This window comes from Zootoca vivipara, chromosome 12, assembly GCF_965207765.1.
Source record: "Zootoca vivipara chromosome 12, rZooViv2.hap1.1, whole genome shotgun sequence".
In the NCBI taxonomy this organism is placed as follows: domain Eukaryota; kingdom Metazoa; phylum Chordata; class Lepidosauria; order Squamata; family Lacertidae; genus Zootoca; species Zootoca vivipara.
This window is the reverse complement of record NC_142595.1, coordinates 15,107,810-15,127,116: the sequence shown is the minus strand read 5'-3', so window position 1 is coordinate 15,127,116 and position 19,307 is coordinate 15,107,810. Positions and strand designations below refer to the sequence as shown.

The window sequence follows — 19,307 nt, the reverse complement described above, 5'->3', positions numbered from 1 at the left end:
GCAGCGTTAGCAAACTGCAAAAACTTAGTTGGTCTTTAAGGTGCTACTGAAGCAAACTGCAGTTTGACAGGGGTATCATTTTCTGGTTTACCTCAGGCAGCAAAGGGTCTTGGGCTGGCCCTGTGTGCATTTCTAATGGCTGTGGTGGTAAAAACATATATACTCGAGTACAAGCCTATTTTTTCAGCACCAAAAATGTGCTGAAAAAGCCATCCTGTGGAAAAAGCACATGAGAAAAACCACATTCCTGCAGCTCCCTGGCATGCAATACAGTGGCAGACCCTCCAAGTGTCCCTATTTTCCAAGGACAGTCCAGATTTACAGTTATCTAACCCCTGAGCCATCTGAAGACAGTCCATATAGGGAGGTTTTTTTTTAATGTTTAATATTTTATTATGTTTTTACATACGATGAAGCCAGCCAGAATGGCTGGGGCAACCCAGTAAGATGTTTGGGGTATAAACAGTAAAATTATTATTATCGGGACTAGATGGTCCCCTGCCCTCGCCCATAGATATACGGATTTTATCCAAGAAAAGTTTCCGGGTGATCAGCCGGACGTAGGAATAGTCCCGCGTGATCCTATTAAGTGTATGAATATTTTTTCTTATCTGATAGAAGTTTTAAATCGCTTTTTTACTTCTCCAGCCTATGGAGTTAAAAACGATTATTTTAAATTTGGCGCCCCTTGGTTCAACTCCTCTTGTAAACAAGCCAGACTCCATCTACATACGATATACAATGATTATAAACTCTCCAGAAATCGACCAAACGGGATTGGTATTTAAATCGTTGGCAGACTATAATTTCTGCCTCAAAATCTCATAACTCCCGGAAATTTTGGTCCTTAATAAAGGGAAGAAACAGGAAATATCCCTTAACGGTGATCCCGGCCCCCACGTGGGAGCAGTTCCTGAGAAAATATTTCGCAGTGGCAGAAGCTCCGGCCACTCACTGGAGACCTTCTAATCCCCTTCCTGTCTGTCCTAACACCGACCCTGCTGAAATCCTAGAATTGATAGCTGAGCTGAAAACTGGTAAGGCCCCTGGGCCGGATTTGGGCCCTGTTGAGGCTATAAAGCTACATTCTGCATGGTGGGCAGGGATTTTAGCTAAAGCCTTCGACGCAATAAATGCCATGGGCATACAAGGAACGTGGAAGGAGGCCATTATAATTCCTATCTACAAAAAAGGCCCCCCCGGTGACCCAGGGAACTACCGCAATATCAGTCTGCTATCGTCCATTGGGAAAATATATGCCCGTTTTTTGCTGGCAAGGTTGATGAAGTGGTCAGTCGAGGCTGACCTGATCGGGCACGAGCAAGCTGGATTTAGACTAAACCGATCCACAACAGATCTTTATCACTTAGCCCGGAAATACTCGACACCTCGACGGGGCCAACTTTGCGCAGCTTTCATAGATTTGAAAGCTGCGTTTGATAGTATTCCAAGGAAATTACTATGGGATAAACTTGCCTGTTGGGGAATAGATAGAAGGCTGCTGTGGCTTATCTCCCAACTTCATGCTGGGTCCGTGGCCAGGGTGAGATTAACCCCTGCTGGAGACCTAACGAACCCAGTGCCAGTAAATAAGGGAGTACGCCAGGGCTGTATTTTAGCGCCACTTCTTTTGAACTTATTTATCAGCGATATGAGGAACCCATTAGCCGACTCACAAAAATTTATCCATGCCCCTCGTATAGCAGATTATAGTTGTCTCTACGCAGATGATGCAGTGCTACTCTCTTACTCCAGAGTGGGTTTAAGGAGGGCACTAAAGATTTTTGCAACTTATTGCCATCTTAATCATCTGTCCATCAACCACACCAAGTCCAAAGTACTGATATTTTCAAGGAGTCGAAAACTATTATTATTATGGAATAGGATATCCCTATGGAGGGGTGCCATCATCAGCTGAACCCGAGACGCCAAGCTAGATAGAGGAGACATGTAGCATTCACTGCTCAGACCTCCAGCAGAGAGAAATGGCCAGTGTGCCTAGGAGTGGAGGAGAGGAATGGCTATAAAGCAGACATGTTTTTATTATGCCAGTGGCTTAATGCTACCTGACAGCTTGTAAATGCATTGTATTTAACTGTGCAAAGCACACTGGGAACACTTTTTGTGAAGGGCAGGATCACTCTCCTTTGTCTCCCACAACTATTTCTCTATTATACAAATCCTTTCTGAACAGAAAACATCATAGTGAATGAGTGTGAAATGCCCAAGGCAGTATCTTACCTGGGGAATCTTGTAGGTGCCCAAGATGTTTGCCAGGTAGACGGAGGTATCAAAGTCCAGTCCCCCAATAACTGCCATCAGGGGTTTCTGGATGTTGCACTTGTAGTTGGGTATAAGTGTGGAGGGAAGGTTCAGAGCAGCCCTGTAGGTCATCCTTTCATCAAAGTAATTGTCATAGATGTGGAATCCCAGTGTGATATTAGGTAAGATCTTGGGGTTCTCATTGATCTCCTTGACAGCAAATACCAAGGCCATAATATGCTGATAGTTCTTTGGCACAATACTGCAATGAGAATTTTATGCTGTATCATTGGTGGATATGCTATGCATTTCCCCCCCCCAAAGTGGCCTCTTTATGATTCTTCAAATTGAAACAGCATGATTTTCAAATGATGACTGTGTTTTGGTTTTGATATATTTTAAGAGTAATTTTTTGGTAGCTTTACATTTAAATATGAACTGATTTGCATTTCCCCCCCTTCCCAATAACAGAATATTGATATTTACTTTTGAGTTCAGTATATACTTGACAACACCTTTTGAACATGCAAGAGATGCTCTTGCTGACACCAGCCTCTAACGCCTTTTGTCTTATACCAACTTCCCTAAGCCTCCACTCCTGTCCAGTTCACACACAGATTAGTTTAGCAGCTAGGTACAATCTGCCTCTGAGTGGCAAACACCTCAGAATATATTCCTGGCTACTTCGACAGCTGAGCTCCTTTAAGAAACGTGCTTTTATAATGTTCTCCTGGTAAGATCTGAGCAGAATTTTAGCTTAATGTAGGGTTCATTCAGACTTCCCCTAATCCTGCCATTTTCCTCCGGGAAAACCTGATCTTTACCACTCAATTGGAACTCACACCTCCCTCATCACTTCCCCCAGCTGACAGTTAACTGAATTTCTTCACTGATCACTACCTTCAGCTGTATACAGTCTGAATATATCTGATCCAGGCCCTGTCTATAAATTATAAACGCAATTGTCTAGCCTGATTTAGATGAGAACATTAGCGGCTCTTTGAGCACCACCTCAAAGGAGAGGTGAACCTTTAAGACGCCTCACATGAGAGTTTCTCAGGTAAAGATTAAGAACAGAGAAGGGCTTTCGATCTTAAACTAGGGAGGTTTAATCTGTGAGTCCTCCCCTAGTTCAACTCTCCTTGGAAGAGATTTGGTGGGATGTGAGGAGGAGAGAACACATCAACAAGACCAGGCTCTCTCATCTCTCTGTCACATTCAGATCTGCATCTCCATTCCTCCAAGCCAACTCTTCAGCTTTGTAAATGTCCCCATCTGCCTAGATATAAATGCCTATATCTGCCTAGATATAAATGCCACTTAAATCCATGGAACTAGCTTCTGAGCAGACCTGGTTAGAGCTAGGGGATATTTCAGTATAATCTAATTATTTGACATTTGAAGTGTTTACAAGGTATTTAGAAGTTGATGGGTAGTTAGCCTTTTTTCAAAGTTTTCTTCATCAAAAACAGTAAGGAGGTGAGAAGCAAGTCCGCCAACAATAAGATGACCAGATTGGTAGTATTCATGAGGAATTCTGGACAGATCATGGATGGTGCAACTTGTATGTTTGCACACCATATGTGGCAGGTGAAAGAGAAGAGGCACAATAAACAACAGCATACTGAAGCACATATTCTTTCTCATCAAACACCCTTATTTCCATCCAGCACATGAACCTTGCTTCACAACCACCCTCAGTACAATATTCTGCCTTATGATGAATGGCATTCTCTAACAATTCACAGATTAAAATCATATTTTACAACTTGATTAAGAGAAAAGTGAAAATCCTTCCTCTTCCTCTGTCCTCTCTCTTGCTTAGAATGGCAGGAAGAGGTTTTCATACCCATGTTTTGACATTGGTTAGTATTCTCTGGAAATCTACTGAGACATTATCCAAGGGAGACTTAGTCATGACAAGAGTGGTAATTATGGGTGAGATTATAACAATCTCTCTTTATATCAGGAACATAAGAAAATGACCCAACAACAAAGAAACCCTCGCTTATGATTTCTCATCCAAAGTGGTTTTTGTATGTTTATGGGACAAGAAAAGGGCATGCAGAATTAACAGCAATGGGGAAGAGAAGAACAGTTAGCCAGTCCCATATCAGTGTCGACCAGTGTAAATGATTAATCTGACCTCATAAAATTTCCCACCCGAAAACCACTTCATTAGTTTTCTGACAATTATACCAAGACAAAAGAATTGTGAAAAGGACTGAGCTTTGTTTGGGTTGGTTGCAGTAGAAATTGGAGTTCTTGGTAAAGTCCAGAAATAAACAGTAAATTGCAAGAACTCGAGCCAGAAGAAAAATGGATTTCAAATAAATCTTCACAAGGTTTTATTTGCGTAATGAGGAGTTCAAATTGGAGTCAATTGAAGGCAAAGAAAGATAATAATAATAATAATAATAATAATAATAATAATAATAATAATAATTTATTATTTATACCCCGCCCATCTGGCCGGGTTCCCCCAGCCACTCTGGGCGGCTTCCAACAAAACAGAAATTCTAAAATACAGAAATCCATCAAACATTAAAATACAGAAATCCATCAAACATTAAAAGCTTCCCTAAACAGGGCTGCCTTGAGATGCCTTCTAAAGGTCTGGTAGTTGTTCTCTTTGACCTCTGGTGGGAGGGCATTCCACAGGGTGGGTGCCACTACCGAGAAGGCCCTCTGCCTGGTTCCCTGTAACTTGGCTTCTCGTAGTGAGGGAACCGCCAGAAGGCCCTCGGAGCTGGACCTCAGTGTCCGGGCAGAACGATGGGGGTGGAGACGCTCCTTCAGGTATACCGGACCGAGGCCGTTTAGGGCTTTAAAGGTCAACACCAACACTTTGAATTGTGCTCGGAAACGTACTGGGAGCCAATGTAGGTCTTTCAGGACCGGTGTTATGTGGTCTCGGCGGCCGCTCCCAGTCACCAGTCTAGCGGCCGCATTCTGGATTAGTTGTAGTTTCCGGGTCACCTTCAAAGGTAGCCCCACGTAGAGCGCATTGCAGTAGTCCAAGCGAGAGATAACTAGAGCATGCACCACTCTGGAGAGACAGTCAGTGGGCAGGTAGGGACTCAGCCTGCGTACCAGATGGAGCTGATAAACAGCTGTCTTGGACACAGAATTGACCTGCGCCTCCATGGACAGCTGTGAGTCCAGAATGACTCCCAGGCTGCGCACCTGGTCTTTCAGGGGCACAGTTACCCCATTCAGGACCAGGGAGTCCTCCACACCCGCCCGCCTCCTGTCCCCCACAAACAGTACTTCTGTCTTGTCAGGATTCAATCTCAATCTGTTAGCCGCCATCCATCCTCCAACTGCCTCCAAGCACTCACACAGGACCTTCACCGCCTTCACTGGTTCTGATTTAAAAGAGAGGTAGAGCTGGGTATCATCAGCATACTGATGGACACCCAGCCCAAACCCCCTGATGATCTCTCCCAGCGGCTGCATATAGATGTTAAAAAGCATGGGGGAGAGGACAGAACCCTGAGGCACCCCACAAGTGAGAGCCCAGGGGTCTGAACACTCACCCCCCACCACCACTTTCTGAACGCGGCCCAGGAGGAAGGAGCGGAACCACTGTATGACAGTGCCCCCAGCTCCCAAACCCTCTAGACGATCCAGAAGGATGTTATGGTCGATGGTGTCAAAAGCCGCTGAGAGATCCAGCAGAACAAGGAAACAGCTCTTACCTTTGTCCCTAGCCCGCCGGAGATCATCGACCAGTGCGACCAAGGCAGTTTCAGTCCCATGATGAGGCCTGAATCCTGACTGGAAGGGATCCAAATGGTCCACTTCTTCCAGGCGTGCCTGAAGTTGTTCAGCAACCACTCGCTCAATCACCTTGCCCAAGAATGGAAGATTTGAGACTGGGCGATAGTTGGCCATATTGGCCGGATCTAAAGATGGTTTTTTAAGAAGCGGTTTAATAACCGCCTCTTTCAGCGGGTCTGGGAAGGCTCCTTCATGGAGAGAAGCATTTACCAACCCGCGAAGCCCATCGCCCAGCCCTTCCTGGCTAGCTTTTATAAGCCATGATGGGCAAGGATCAAGGAGACAGGTGGTTGGTTTCACTCGTCGAAGCAGCCTGTCCACATCCTCGGAGGTAACAGATTGAAATTGATTCCACAAAACTTGACTAGACAGGACTCTAGCACTCCCCCGCCCCGGCCCTGCTCCCACGGTGGAGTCTACCTCTTCCCGAATCTGAGCGACTTTATCTGCAAAAAACTTTGCAAAATCATTGCAGGAGATCATGTGGCCCGTACTGGGCCCGGATGGAGCAGGTGGTTCCGCTAAATTGTGAACCACCTGGAAGAGTCTCCTGCTGCTGTTTTCTGCAGATGCGATGGAGACGGCGAAGAAGGTCCTCTTCGCCGTCGCCATTGCCACTTGGTAGGCTCGAAGTTGAGCTCTAGCCCGTGTCCGGTCTGATTCAAAATGAGTTTTCCGCCACCGGCGCTCTAGCCGTCTCAACGACTGCTTCATCGCCCTCAGCGCCGGGGAAAACCACGGGGCTGTCCGGGCTCCATGCAATCTGAGAGGGCGCTTCGGAGCCAGACAGTCAATAGCGCTGGTTAACTCCGCATTCCAGCGGGCCACCAGGGAATCAGCTGAAAGGCCATTGACATGGGATAAAACATCCCCTACCACTCTCTGGAAGCCAATTGGATCCATTAAGTAGTGGGGGCGGACCATCCGAATCGGTCCCACCTCCCTGCAGAGGGGAAGGGTTGCGGAGAAGTCCAGTTGCACCAGAAAGTGATCTGACCATGGCACTTCTTTTGTTTCACTTTTACTTAATGTCAGATCACCAACATCCATAGAGGTAAACACCAAGTCCAAGGCATGTCCGCGGCTATGAGTTGGGCCAGACTTATTCAGGGACAGCCCCATGGTGGCCATGCTTTCCACGAAGTCCCGAGCGGCTCCTTGTAAGGTCGTGTCGGCATGGATGTTAAAATCCCCTAAGACAACCAAGCTAGGTGTCTCCAGGAGCACATCCGACACGACCTGAAGCAGCTCGGGCAGGGAATCCTTGGTGCAGCGGGGAGGTCGGTACACCAAAAGGAATCCTGTACTGCCCCTATTGCCCAACTTCCAGAACATGCACTCAGAAAACTCCGTCTTACCAATAGGATGCCTGGTGCAAACTAATGACTTCCTAAAAATCACTGCAACCCCCCCTCCCCGCCCAGATGGCCTGGGTTGCTGTGCATAAGAGAAACCTGGTGGACAAGCAGCGCCAAGAACGGGCCCATCGGCTTCATCCAACCAGGTCTCTGTCACACATGCCAGGTCAAATCCTCCATCCACAATCAGGTCGTGAATGGCAGTGGTCTTATTCATCATCGACCTGGCATTGCACAGCAGCACCTTCAGGTCATGTGGGTATCCCTTGCTGATTCCAATATCCGTCTGGTCAGAACCAGACCCGGAGGCAGGGATAGTCCTCAGACAACGACTAAGTCTGCCTCCTCGGTAATGACATGGTCTGGTCTTAGCGTAACTCCTCCTCCTACCCGTGACCACTGAGATCGGTTGTCCCAGTGCATCACCCCCTGTGGAATCTGCCCCAGCCATTTTGCTTGCTGGGACCCCCTCCCGGGCAGCCCTGACCCCTCCCCTTAAAAACAAAATAAAACCTCTGTAAAAAAACAGCAAAGAACAGAACAAAAGAAAAACACAAAAAACACAATAAAACAAAAAACAATAAAAATTACAAATACACTAAAATTTAACAGATTCCCACACCCGACTAAAAATCCCTCCCTAAAACCTATGTAAATCAAAAAATACAGTAAAACAATACAAAGACAGAAAATTACGAACTAAAATTGACCCCTCCCCTTAAAATCAAATTTAAAACCAATACAGAAAACAAACTAATACAATAAAACAATACAAACAAAGACAAAATTACAAACTAAAATTAACCCCTCCCCTTAAAATCGAATTTAAAACCAATACAGAAAACAAACTAACAGACTAAACGATAAACAAAAACCAAAAACAATAAAAGTTACAAAAGTTACAAAAATCAGGACAAAGCCCCGTTTCGACAATTCTTCGCCAGCAAAGATTCACAGGTCAGAGTGTACCAAGTCTGTTACAGGTACCAAAAAAGGAGAATGCTTTGGATGTCAGGATCCAGGTTTAGGGCTTGAACTCGTTGGTGAGAGATTCCCACAAACAACTATTTGCGTTGCTGATAGAAAAGACCTCACAACTAGTTGGTGGAAGTAATATATAGAAGTAATAAATAAAAAGTAGTGAATGGTGGTATTTTCCAATAAAATGGAGCTTAATTTCACTCAAGTTCAAAACGCTTTTACTCCAGAATATTAATTCAGAAGCTTTCTGCCCCATTAAAACCCATTAAACCCATTAGGAATACCAAACTTGTTATTCATTGAATTTTAAGTTTAACACCCCCCCCCCCGCCGCCGCCAGGAATGGTCTAGCATATATTGCCAATAACTACAGGCATCCCCCAGAGCACACAAAAAAATAACCAAATAATTTAATTAACCCATAAATGGACGGAGAGAGCTGGGGAGTTCTCATGGCTTGTGAGGGTAGAGACGGGAGGTGCAGCGGGGGTTTATTTACGCTGCTCAGCCCCCACCCCAACCTGAGAACTAATGCACACATTTCCACACATCCTCCAGCCTCCAGCCAGCCCCCCAAATTCCAGATGTGGGTATTTTAGGTGCAGTATATTAGAGCTGGAATGGAGAGAGCAGTAGAGAAGACATTCAAAGGGATTAGAGGGTGCTCCCCACTTATCAAATCTTCAATTGGGGGGGCACTGGAACATAACCTTAAGTAAGTGGGGACTCGCTATACTCAAATCTCTGAGACTGCTTAATCATGACAGTAGCAACTCTACTGAAACCTTACTTGCAGGAAAATAAGCTGTAAAGCAAGAAGACCTATATAAAAGTTTTCTCTAAGTGTATTGTTTTTTTCATGTTCAGATTGTAATCAATTACCCTCTGAAGTTCTAGTCAGGCCTCAATATTCTGTGGTACTCATGACAGTTTTTTTGTTTTCCAAATAAACCTTAGGGTTAAAACCAGTTCAGGGACCACTGTCTCAAAGAGACCACAGGGGATTTTTAAAAGAAATTGCACAGAGGAATTGCAACATGTAAATACAACATAATTTAATGTTGTGGATAAAGAGAGATTACATTGCTCACATTATAGAAGAAAAAAAAACCCAAAGACAATAGGATAATTTATTATTTCCTCTTTATTAACTGCTCCTTGCTGTTCAGATCAGGCCTCAACAAAATGATGTAGCATTTGGGAGCAAAAATGGAGCCCATTAAGCCAGCACTGGAGGCCAAGATGGAGAAGATCTCCACAGCCACCATGTATTTCCCCTTGGTGCTCAGGTAGACCGGAACAAATGAGATCCAAACACTACAAAACAACAACATGCTGAAGGTGATGAATTTGGCCTCATTAAAGCTGTCAGGCAGTTTCCTGGCAAAAAAGGCCACAACAAAGCTGATAATGGCCAAAAAGCCCATGTAGCCTAGGACACAGTAAAACAAGGCAACTGACCCTTCGTTACAGCCTAGAATGATTTCCCCCATCACAGAGTGCATGTCAGAATCAGGGGAAGGAGGAGAGGTTCCTAACCACACAGCGCAAATGCCAGCTTGAATAAGAGAACAAGAAAACACAATGGCGCTTCCGAGTCTTTTCCCCACCCACTTCCTCATTCGGGACCCTGGTTTGGTGGCCACGAAGGCCAGAACCACCGTGATAGTTTTGGCCAGCACAGAAGAAACAGTTACTGTGAAAACAAGGCCAAAAGCCATTTGTCGGAGCAGGCAGCTCACTCTTTCTGGAGGGCTGAGGAAGATCAATGGGCAGAGAAAGCAGAGCAGGAGTGAAATGAGGAGAGTGTAGGTGAGGTCCCGGTTGTTTGCTCTGACAATGGGTGTGTCCTGATGTTTAATGAAGATGGCTAGGACCACCACTGTGAGGAGAGAGAGAGAGAGAGCAAACAATGCTAAGCTCATCCCCAGAGGCTCTTTAAAAGACAAGAAGCTGATGGTCTTTGGAATGCATTGTGATTGTTCCATGTTTGGATAGTGATCTTCGGGGCACGCAACGCAATCTTCCTTGTCTGGAAAGAAAGTACAGTAATGCATTCAGATTTCAGATGTTAGAAGAGCAATGTTTACTGCTGTGAGTATGGACCTCTTAAAGTTTATTGAAAATAATCCCAGATATTTCCAGAGTAACCAGATTGAAAGTGATGCTTGAGAACCCCACCTCAGCACTTTGGCCATGTCGGGTGTCCTGTGAGGGATTGCTAACTCCACATAAACCACATTGTTATTCTTCAGAACAGGTACTGTCCATGGCCATTTTACACAGGGGTTCCATTCCCAGCCCCATTCCACCCCCACATACTACAGTATGTTGAACACATTCAACCCAGGTGTATGATCACACATCATTCATAGACATGTTTATCTCTTTTTGCCTGAATTAAGGAAGGTGTCTCATACCAAGTCATATCACTGGTGCTTTTAGTTCAAAATTGCCTGATGTATTTTAACCTGTAACGAAGATTTGATCATGGGTCACAAACCATTGTTTTTTTAGAAGATGGTCCATATTCCGTTATGGGAGCTATCTGCCAATAGGTATGGAGCAGAAATTTGGTTTTTATGCCACTTGAATAAGAAAGTTACCTACATTGCACTCCTTGAACCAACACATTGACCAAAGTAAAGATGCCGTTAAAAATGTGTACTTCTCTAAACATTTGTGATGCAGTTCTCCAATCAAACAATATGTACAAAAATGCACACACCACCACTGATTTATTTATCCTTTCCCTCAACTTCTAACATGACATGCGGTTTGAAAATTATATATCCTGTGTCTCTTACCCTTCTGGGATGAAATCTTGCCTTGAGGACATGGAGCACAATCATAGCAGCAGAATGGCTCCCCCTCCTTCTTTTCCTTCCTGGAACCAGGAGGGCAACTTGGGTTACACACCGAAAGGGGTGAAACCTGCTCATGTATATAATGGGGAATAGGGTAAGGAAAAGCTTTTTCTCCCTCTCTTATAACACTAGTGTAATAACCAAGGTACCATTCTTACAGCACTAGAACTCAGAGGTATCCAATGAAGCTAAATATTGGATTGATTAGGGACACTTTTTCACGTAGTTTAGCTAAAACTATGAGATACAATTCTACAGGAGACAGTTATGGGCATCAGCTTGGCTGACTTTAAAACATTATTCGAAAAACCAATGGAGGAGAAGCCTTTTGGAGGCCACCGCCCTTGGTGGAGGGTGTGCTTTTACTCAATGGTCAGAGGCAGTATAGTGCTGAATACCAGTTGTCGGAAACCGCAAAAGGGGAGAGAGGTCCTCTGATCATGTCCTCTTTGTGGGTTTCCTACAAGCGTCTGGTTGGCCACTTTCAGAACCTTATTTATTTATTTAACCATATCACAGGGCAGTTTACATTATAAAAACATAAAAAGGAAAAGCATGAAAAACAGAAGCAGTAACATCCCAGTTTGAAAGACCATAAATAGTTTAATTCAGTAACGGCTTGGGAGAAGAGGAATGTTTTCACCTGGTGCCTATAGATATGTAGGGAGGTGCCAGGCAAGCCTTCTTGGGGAGAGCTGATCTTCCCCAATCTAAGAAGCCCCTTTCCTCATTCTACACTTGGGGACAAAGAATAGCTACCCACAAAGCTTCACAACCCCTACTTCCTTCTCACCCATCAGCATTTGAACTGCAAGGACAAACACCTTCTTCTTCTTCCCAAGAGGCTCATGAAATGCACTTGGACGAAAAGAACCCCAACCAAAAGCCACATGCCATATCCAGATGCTGGACAAGTCTGGCCAATGGGAATATTCCTCACTAGTTGAGCATTGATCTGAGCCAGCAAGATCATCTTATGTTGAAATTCCTGTATCCTGGACAACATGACTTTCGGGATGACTTCCAACTCTATGATTCTATCATTCTTAAGCAGTGCAGAGGAAAAAGTTTCTAATCTGGCTGGAAAGGCAAGTATGTGCTGGACTGATGATATGTAAGTAAGTAGAATAACATTCTATTTTCCTATCTCTCATAGATGTAGGAATTATGCCTCACCTGGTGAAAGCTTCTGTGCCACACCATTCTGGTGTCCTCAAGGGTGAAATGCTGGCCTGTGGCAGCCTCCCCACCTACCCTTCCAACCTTGACTCTCATGAAGGAGTTATTTGGGAAAGTGACCAGGTTGGTAATATCAAAGCCAGCTTCTACTTCCCTGTTCGCACTAAAAGATACTGTTTCCCCAGCAGAGTTGTTAAAGGAGACACTCCTAAGAAAGGGGTGGAGCTGCATTGAGAGAAAAAGAGCAACTTTGAAGTAATGCAAATGTCTCCCCTTTCTCACATTCAGGATGCCTCCAGACTGTCAATACGGGGAGGTAGTGCCCTGCAAATATAATCTGCTTTCTGAGAAATGTTTTGTAGGGTGAGCATTCACATATTGAGCCAATGCTCTCCATTGGCTCTATAGGTAAAATCGCAATGCATGGCTTAGATATCTACACACACACACTGCCCAACTAGCCTCATATAACCAGCATGTTTGAGTCTAATAAATACATATAGGGTTTAATGCCGTAGAATAAGGTGTTCTGACAGGCTTGGCCTATGTCCCTTCCCCTTACCTTGGGAGGAAATGGGCAACAAAGCCTATTGTTCTTCTCACTCCATATGTGAATTTCGTGTGTGTGGAGTTCCGAGCTGCTTCCTACAGCCACATGGATTTAAGAAGCCTGTTTTTTTCAGATAAGAATGTAATCTGAAATTACCATTTTCTATACCAATAAAAGTTTAGAAACTTCTACCATTTTGTCTTCTACTTCTAGAACATTTTTCTGAGGGCTGTGTTCCCCCAAAACTTTTGAACTTTCAATTGTTTTGTAAGTAAACCATGTTACGATCTGCTAAGGATGTGATCTATTTTTTTTGTGCTAGGGGATATTCTGGGATTCACTGGAACGGGCATATTTTAAGGTTTTACATCCTGTATTTCCATGCTTCTGTTTGCTGCATGTTTTGCCATGCAAAGGAAGATGCTCACAAAAAACTGAACGGCAGGATTGGGTCCTCCTGCTTAACAGCTATAAGCAGAACAGTCTAATTCTTCATTGAGCTAGTCCTCAGTGAACAGCTTCTCTGCACACAGAGAATGTGGAGCTTAAAAAGTTTCAGGGTACTGTTTTACATATCACTGCCTATGTCAAATAAATTATATCTCATGATAGGCATTACCTGCCAAGGCCGAAGCTCCTGCAAATCTCCTTCCACCACTACCCTATATTTGGCTTCAGGCAGGAACATGGCATATAGAGCATGTGCTATGGCATAGACAGAATTATAGAGACTGTAGCTGTGACCAGACATGTTCATCTCAAAAGCAGATGAAATTAGATCTTCCAGCTTCTCCTCTCCAGTGCAGGTGTCACTGGCCTGCTCCTCTGTACTGGAGTTTGGAAATAAACAGAGAAAGACTTGTGCCCAGAACTGCTTGACAAAGCCATTTCCATTTGCCTCAAAAGGATTTTGTGCCTCAAGAAAGGCTTTGAATCCTTGTGCCACATCTGAATGAACTGCAAAAAAGAGGGAACCCTGGAAGATTTGCATATCCAGGCTTATTTGCAAGGGCGGTGCTGTGAAATCCAGCTGTGCCGTCAGAATCCACACCTTCCCCTCAGATGTATTAGTCACAATTTCCATTTCACCTAGTGCTACCATTGTCTGCAAGCAAAGCATGGACTTTGTTCCTCCATAGACAACCACCACTTTGGCTTTACTTTCCATAATAGCTTGATAAATTTGAATGAACTGGCAATGCACGTCATAATAATCAGCCAAGTATGTCGTTTTCAGCTTTGTCTCTGCGAAGGCCAAGCAAATGCCTTTCTGGGAGAGCAGAGGTTTCAGTGTTTGAACAAATCTCTCTCCACTTTCTGCAGCAAGCAACCCAACCCATGTCCAACCAAAGTGCAGAAGTAACTCAACAATCCCAATGTGCTGATGGGCTTCATTGGGCACCATCCTGTAGAAGGGAGTGGATTGGCTTTGACCATCATCCTCTGGAGAAAAGGAGCCATAAGTGAGCTAAAAGGAAATAAAGGAGCATCATCTATAATTGCAGAAGACTGGGCATGTGCATCCAGGGCCTGCCCACCCAGGAGACAAAATGAGCAAATTGCCCCAAGAAGGCAGGTTCTAGAAAGCTGGGAGGGGTGTGTGGAATAATGAATGAATGAATGAATGAATGGGAGCAGGAACGACCATGCCTATCATGAGACTCTGAGGTTCTGTTAAAAACTCTTTACTCACAAGAGATTCGCAAACGACTCCCTCTGCAGAACTTCTTATCTGTGCAAAAGAATATATATGCCACCACTGCAGCTAGAATTTTACTAGCCCAGAAATGGAAATCAGCAGAGTTACCAACGATTGAAGACTGGAGAACAAAGTTGCTAGAATATTCGGAATTGGCGAAAATGACCGGAAGGATAAGGGACCAAAGAGGTTTCAGACAGACTGGTGTAAATTTATTGATTACTTTAAAAACCATTATAAAGATGTGAAGACACTGACAGGCTTGGTTTAATACCTGTGATTCAAAATGTTAGAGTCTGACCATTATTAAGAGAGGTTTAAAACTTACATAAAGGCCAGAGGTGGTTCTAGAAAAGCAGTAAATTGAGTATAGAATTTAAAACCAATAGAAGAGATGGAGGGAAGTCACAGGCTCGGCGGAGTATCAGTATTAATTTGAAAAATGTAAAGTATGAGTATGGAATGTATTTTTTGTTATGTTTTCTGTTATTTTTTGTTATTTCTTTATTGCAATTTTTTTAAAAAAAAGAATGTATTACAACCTGAGTTTAATTGCTGGAGACACTAAAAAGGACACATAGCAGCTGTGAGGAGTAAACGTGCTAGCTGAATTGGTTAATCCTCCCTAAGAGGCTCCTTTCCTCTTAGTTGCAATTAGATGGCTAGGAACAGCGTTATTATGAAAGAATATATTAGAATCCCATGCTGACCCTGGATTTATAGGGTCTGGGTAACTCGGAATGGCAGAGAATAATTAAAAGAGCATTGTGCATGCTTAAAAGCTTCATGAATATTAGTTAACATGCCCCAGGCAGAGAAACAGCTTATTTACATGAAGTTTTTGGGAAGTTTTTTAAAATGTTTAATATTTTATTATGTTTTTACATATGATGAAGCCAGCCAGAATGGCTGGGGCAACCCAGTAAGATGTTTGGGGTATAAACAGTAAAATTATTATTATGGAATAGGATATCCCTATGGAGGGGTGCCATCATCAGCTGAACCCGAGACGCCAAGCTAGATAGAGGAGACATGTAGCACTCACTGCTCAGACCTCCAGCAGAGAGAAATGGCCAGTGTGCCTAGGAGTGGAGGAGAGGAATGGCTACAGAAATGTTTTTATTATGGCGGTGGCTTAATGCTACCTGACACCTTGATGCTACACATTCTATTTAATTGTGCAAATCACACTGGGAACACTTCATGTGAAGGGTAGGATCACTCTCCTTTGTCTCCCACAGCTATTTCTCTATTATACCAATCCTTTCTGAACAGAAAACATCATAGTGAATGAGTGTGAAATGCCCAAGGCAGTATCTTACCTGGGGAATCTTGTAGATGCCCAAGATGTTTGCCAGGTAGACGGAGGTATCAAAGTCCAGTCCCCCAATAACTGCCACCAGGGGTTTCTGGATGTTGCACTTGTAGTTGGGTATAAGGTTAGAGGGAAGGTTCAGAGCAGCCCGATATGTCATCCTTTCATCAAAGTAATTGTCATAGATGTGGAATCCCAGTGTGATATTAGGTAAGATCTTGGGGTTCTCATTGATCTCCTTGACAGCAAATACCAAGGCCATAATATGCTGATAGTTCTTTGGCACAATACTGCAATGAGAATTTTATGCTGTATCATTGGTGGATATGCTATGCATTTCCCCCCCCTAAGTAGCCTCTTTATGATTCTTCAAATTGAATCAGCGTGATTTTCAAATGATGACTGTGTTTTGGTTTTGATATATTTTTAAGAGTAATTTTTTTGGTAGCTTTACATTTAAATATGAACTGATTTGAATTTCCCCCTTCCCAATAACAGAATATTGATATTTACTTTTGAGTTCAGTATATACTTGACAACACCTTTTGAACATTCAAGAGATGCTCTTGCTGACGCCAGCCTCAGAACTGAGCAGCGTTTTAGCTTAATGTAGGGCTCATTCAGACTTCCCCATGTCCTGCCATTTTCCTCCAGGAAAACCTGATCTTTACCGCTCAATCGGAACTGACACCTCCCTCAGAACTTCTCCCAGCTGACAGTTAACTGACATTTCTTCACTGATCACTGCCTTCAGGTGAATACAGTCTGAATATTTCTGATCCAGGGCCTTTCTATAAATTATAAACACAATCGCCTAGCCTGATTTAGATGAGAACATCAGGGGCTCTTTAAGCACTACCTCAAAGGAGAGGTGAACCTTTAAGACCCCTCACATTAGAGTTTCTGAGGTGAAGATTAAGAACAGAGAAGAGCTTTCGATCTTAAACTAGGGAGGCTTAATCTGTGAGTATAACTCTCCTTATAACCCTAGTATAACTCTCCTTGGAAGAGATTTGGTGGGATGTGAGGAGGAGAGAACACACCAACAAGACCAGGCTCTCTCATCTCACTGTCACATTCAGATCTGCATCTCCCTTCCTCCAAGCCAACTCTTCAGCTTTGTAAATGCCCCTCTCCATCTGCCTAGATATAAATGCCGCTTAAATCCATGGAACTAGCTTCTGAGTTGGCCTGGTTAGAGCTAGGGGATATTTCAGTATCATCTAATTATTTGACATTTGAAGTGTTTACAATGTATTTAGAAGCTGATGGGTAGTTAGCCTTTCTTTGAAGTTTTCTTCATCAGAAACAGTAAGGAGGTGAGAAGCAAGTCCGCCAACAATAAGATGACCAGGTTGGTAGTATTCACGAGGAATTCTGGACAGATCATGGACAGTGCAACTCGTGGTATGTTTGCACACCAGATGTGGCAGATGAAAGAGAAGAGGCACAATAAACAACAGCATACTGAAGCACATATTCTTTCTCATCAAACACCCTTATTTCCATCCAGCACATGAACCTTGCTTCACAACCACCCTCAGTACAATATTCTGCCTTATGATGAACAGCTCTTCCCTAACAATTCACAGATTAAAATCATATTTTACAACTTGATTAAGAGAAAAGTGAAAATCCTTCCTCTTCCTCTGTCCTCTCTCTTGCTTAGAATGGCAGGAAGAGGTTTTCATACCCATGTTTTGACATTGGTTAGTATTCTCTGGAAATCTACTGAGACATTATCCAAAGGAGACATAGCCATGATGAGAGTGATAATTATAGGTGAGATAATAACAAGCTCTCAGAAAATGACCAAAAAACCAAACCAACCCCTTCTTCTGATTTTTCATCCAAAGTGGTTTCTCTCTGTTTATGGGACAACAAAAGCGCATGCAAAATTAACAACAATGAGGAAGAGAAGAACAGTTAGCCAGTCTCTTATTAATGCTGACCACTGCAAATGATTAATCTGACCTCCCAAAATTCCCCACCTGAACACCACTTCATTAGTTTTCTGACAATTATACCAAGACAAAAGAATTGTGAAAAGGACTGAGTTTTGTTTGGGTTGGTTGCAGTAGAAATTGGAGTTATTGGTAAAGTCCAGAAATAAACAGTAAATCGCAAGAACTCAGGCCAGAAGAAAAATGGATTTCAAATAAATCTTCACAAGGTTTTATTTGTGTAATGAGGAGTTCAAATAGGAGTCAATCCCAGTATTGAAGGCAAAGAAAGATAAATTCCAGTAAAAATCAGGACAAGGCCCCGTTTCGACAATTCTTCGTCAGCAAAGATTCACAGGTCAGAGTGTACCAAGTCTGTTACAGGTACCAAAAAAGGAGAATGCTTTGGATGTCAGGATCCAGGTTTAGGGCTTGAACTCGTTGGTGAGAGATTCCCACAAACAACTATTTGCGTTGCTGATAGAAAAGACCTCACAACTAGTTGGTGGAAGTAATATATAGAAGTAATAAATAAAAAGTAGTGAATGGTGGTATTTTCCAATAAAATGGAGCTTAATTTCACTCAAGTTCAAAACGCTTTTACTCCAGAATATTAATTCAGAAGCATTCTGCCCCATTAAAACCCATTAAACCCATTAGGAATACCAAACTTGTTATTCATTGAATTTTAAGTTTAACCCCCCCCCCCGCCGCCGCCAGGAATGGTCTAGCATATATTGCCAATAACTACAGGCATCCCCCAGAGCACACAAAAAAATAACCAAATAATTTAATTAACCCATAAATGGACGGAGAGAGCTGGGGAGTTCTCATGGCTTGTGAGGGTAGAGACGGGAGGTGCAGCGGGGGTTTATTTACGCTGCTCAGCCCCCACCCCAACCTGAGAACTAATGCACACATTTCCACACATCCTCCAGCCTCCAGCCAGCCCCCCAAATTCCAGATGTGGGTATTTTAGGTGCAGTATATTAGAGCTGGAATGGAGAGAGCAGTAGAGAAGACATTCAAAGGGATTAGAGGGTGCTCCCCACTTATCAAATCTTCAATTGGGGGGGCACTGGAACATAACCTTAAGTAAGTGGGGACTCGCTATACTCAAATCTCTGAGACTGCTTAATCATGACAGTAGCAACTCTACTGAAACCTTACTTGCAGGAAAATAAGCTAGAAAGCAAGAAGACCTATATAAAAGTTTTCTCTAAGTGTATTGTTTTTTTCATGTTCAGATTGTAATCAATTACCCTCTGAAGTTCTAGTCAGGCCTCAATATTCTGTGGTACTCATGACAGTTTTTTTGTTTTCCAAATAAACCTTAGGGTTAAAACCAGTTCAGGGACCACTGTCTCAAA

At 43.3% G+C, this 19,307-nt stretch overlaps 1 protein-coding gene across 1 annotated transcript; it reads right to left on the bottom strand.

Moving 5' to 3' along the window:
• Positions 1-9,431: 9,431 nt before the first annotated feature.
• On the bottom strand, positions 9,432-17,484 carry LOC132593084 (vomeronasal type-2 receptor 26-like). The gene is made up of 6 exons (XM_088655083.1): positions 17,246-17,484; positions 16,002-16,284; positions 13,600-14,448; positions 12,428-12,655; positions 11,192-11,318; positions 9,432-10,416 (listed from the first exon to the last, which is right to left on the bottom strand). Exons 1-6 carry the CDS (start codon positions 17,482-17,484, stop codon positions 9,518-9,520), a joined length of 2,625 nt encoding a protein of 874 aa, XP_088511209.1. The 3' UTR covers positions 9,432-9,517.
• Positions 17,485-19,307: the final 1,823 nt, after the last annotated feature.

What these genes read in the sequence shown, in the direction of transcription:
- LOC132593084 (XM_088655083.1), bottom strand. Translation starts at nt 17,484, where the DNA reads ATGAGAAAGAATATGTGCTTCAGTATGCTGTTGTTTATTGTGCCTCTT. An exon ending in GCATCTACAAGATTCCCCAG is followed by an intron (nt 14,449 to 16,001) that starts GTAAGATACTGC and finishes ATTTCCTTTTAG; the next exon opens with CTCACTTATGGCTCCTTTTC. An exon ending in CAAGATTTCATCCCAGAAGG is followed by an intron (nt 10,417 to 11,191) that starts GTAAGAGACACA and finishes CTTTCTTTCCAG; the next exon opens with ACAAGGAAGATTGCGTTGCG.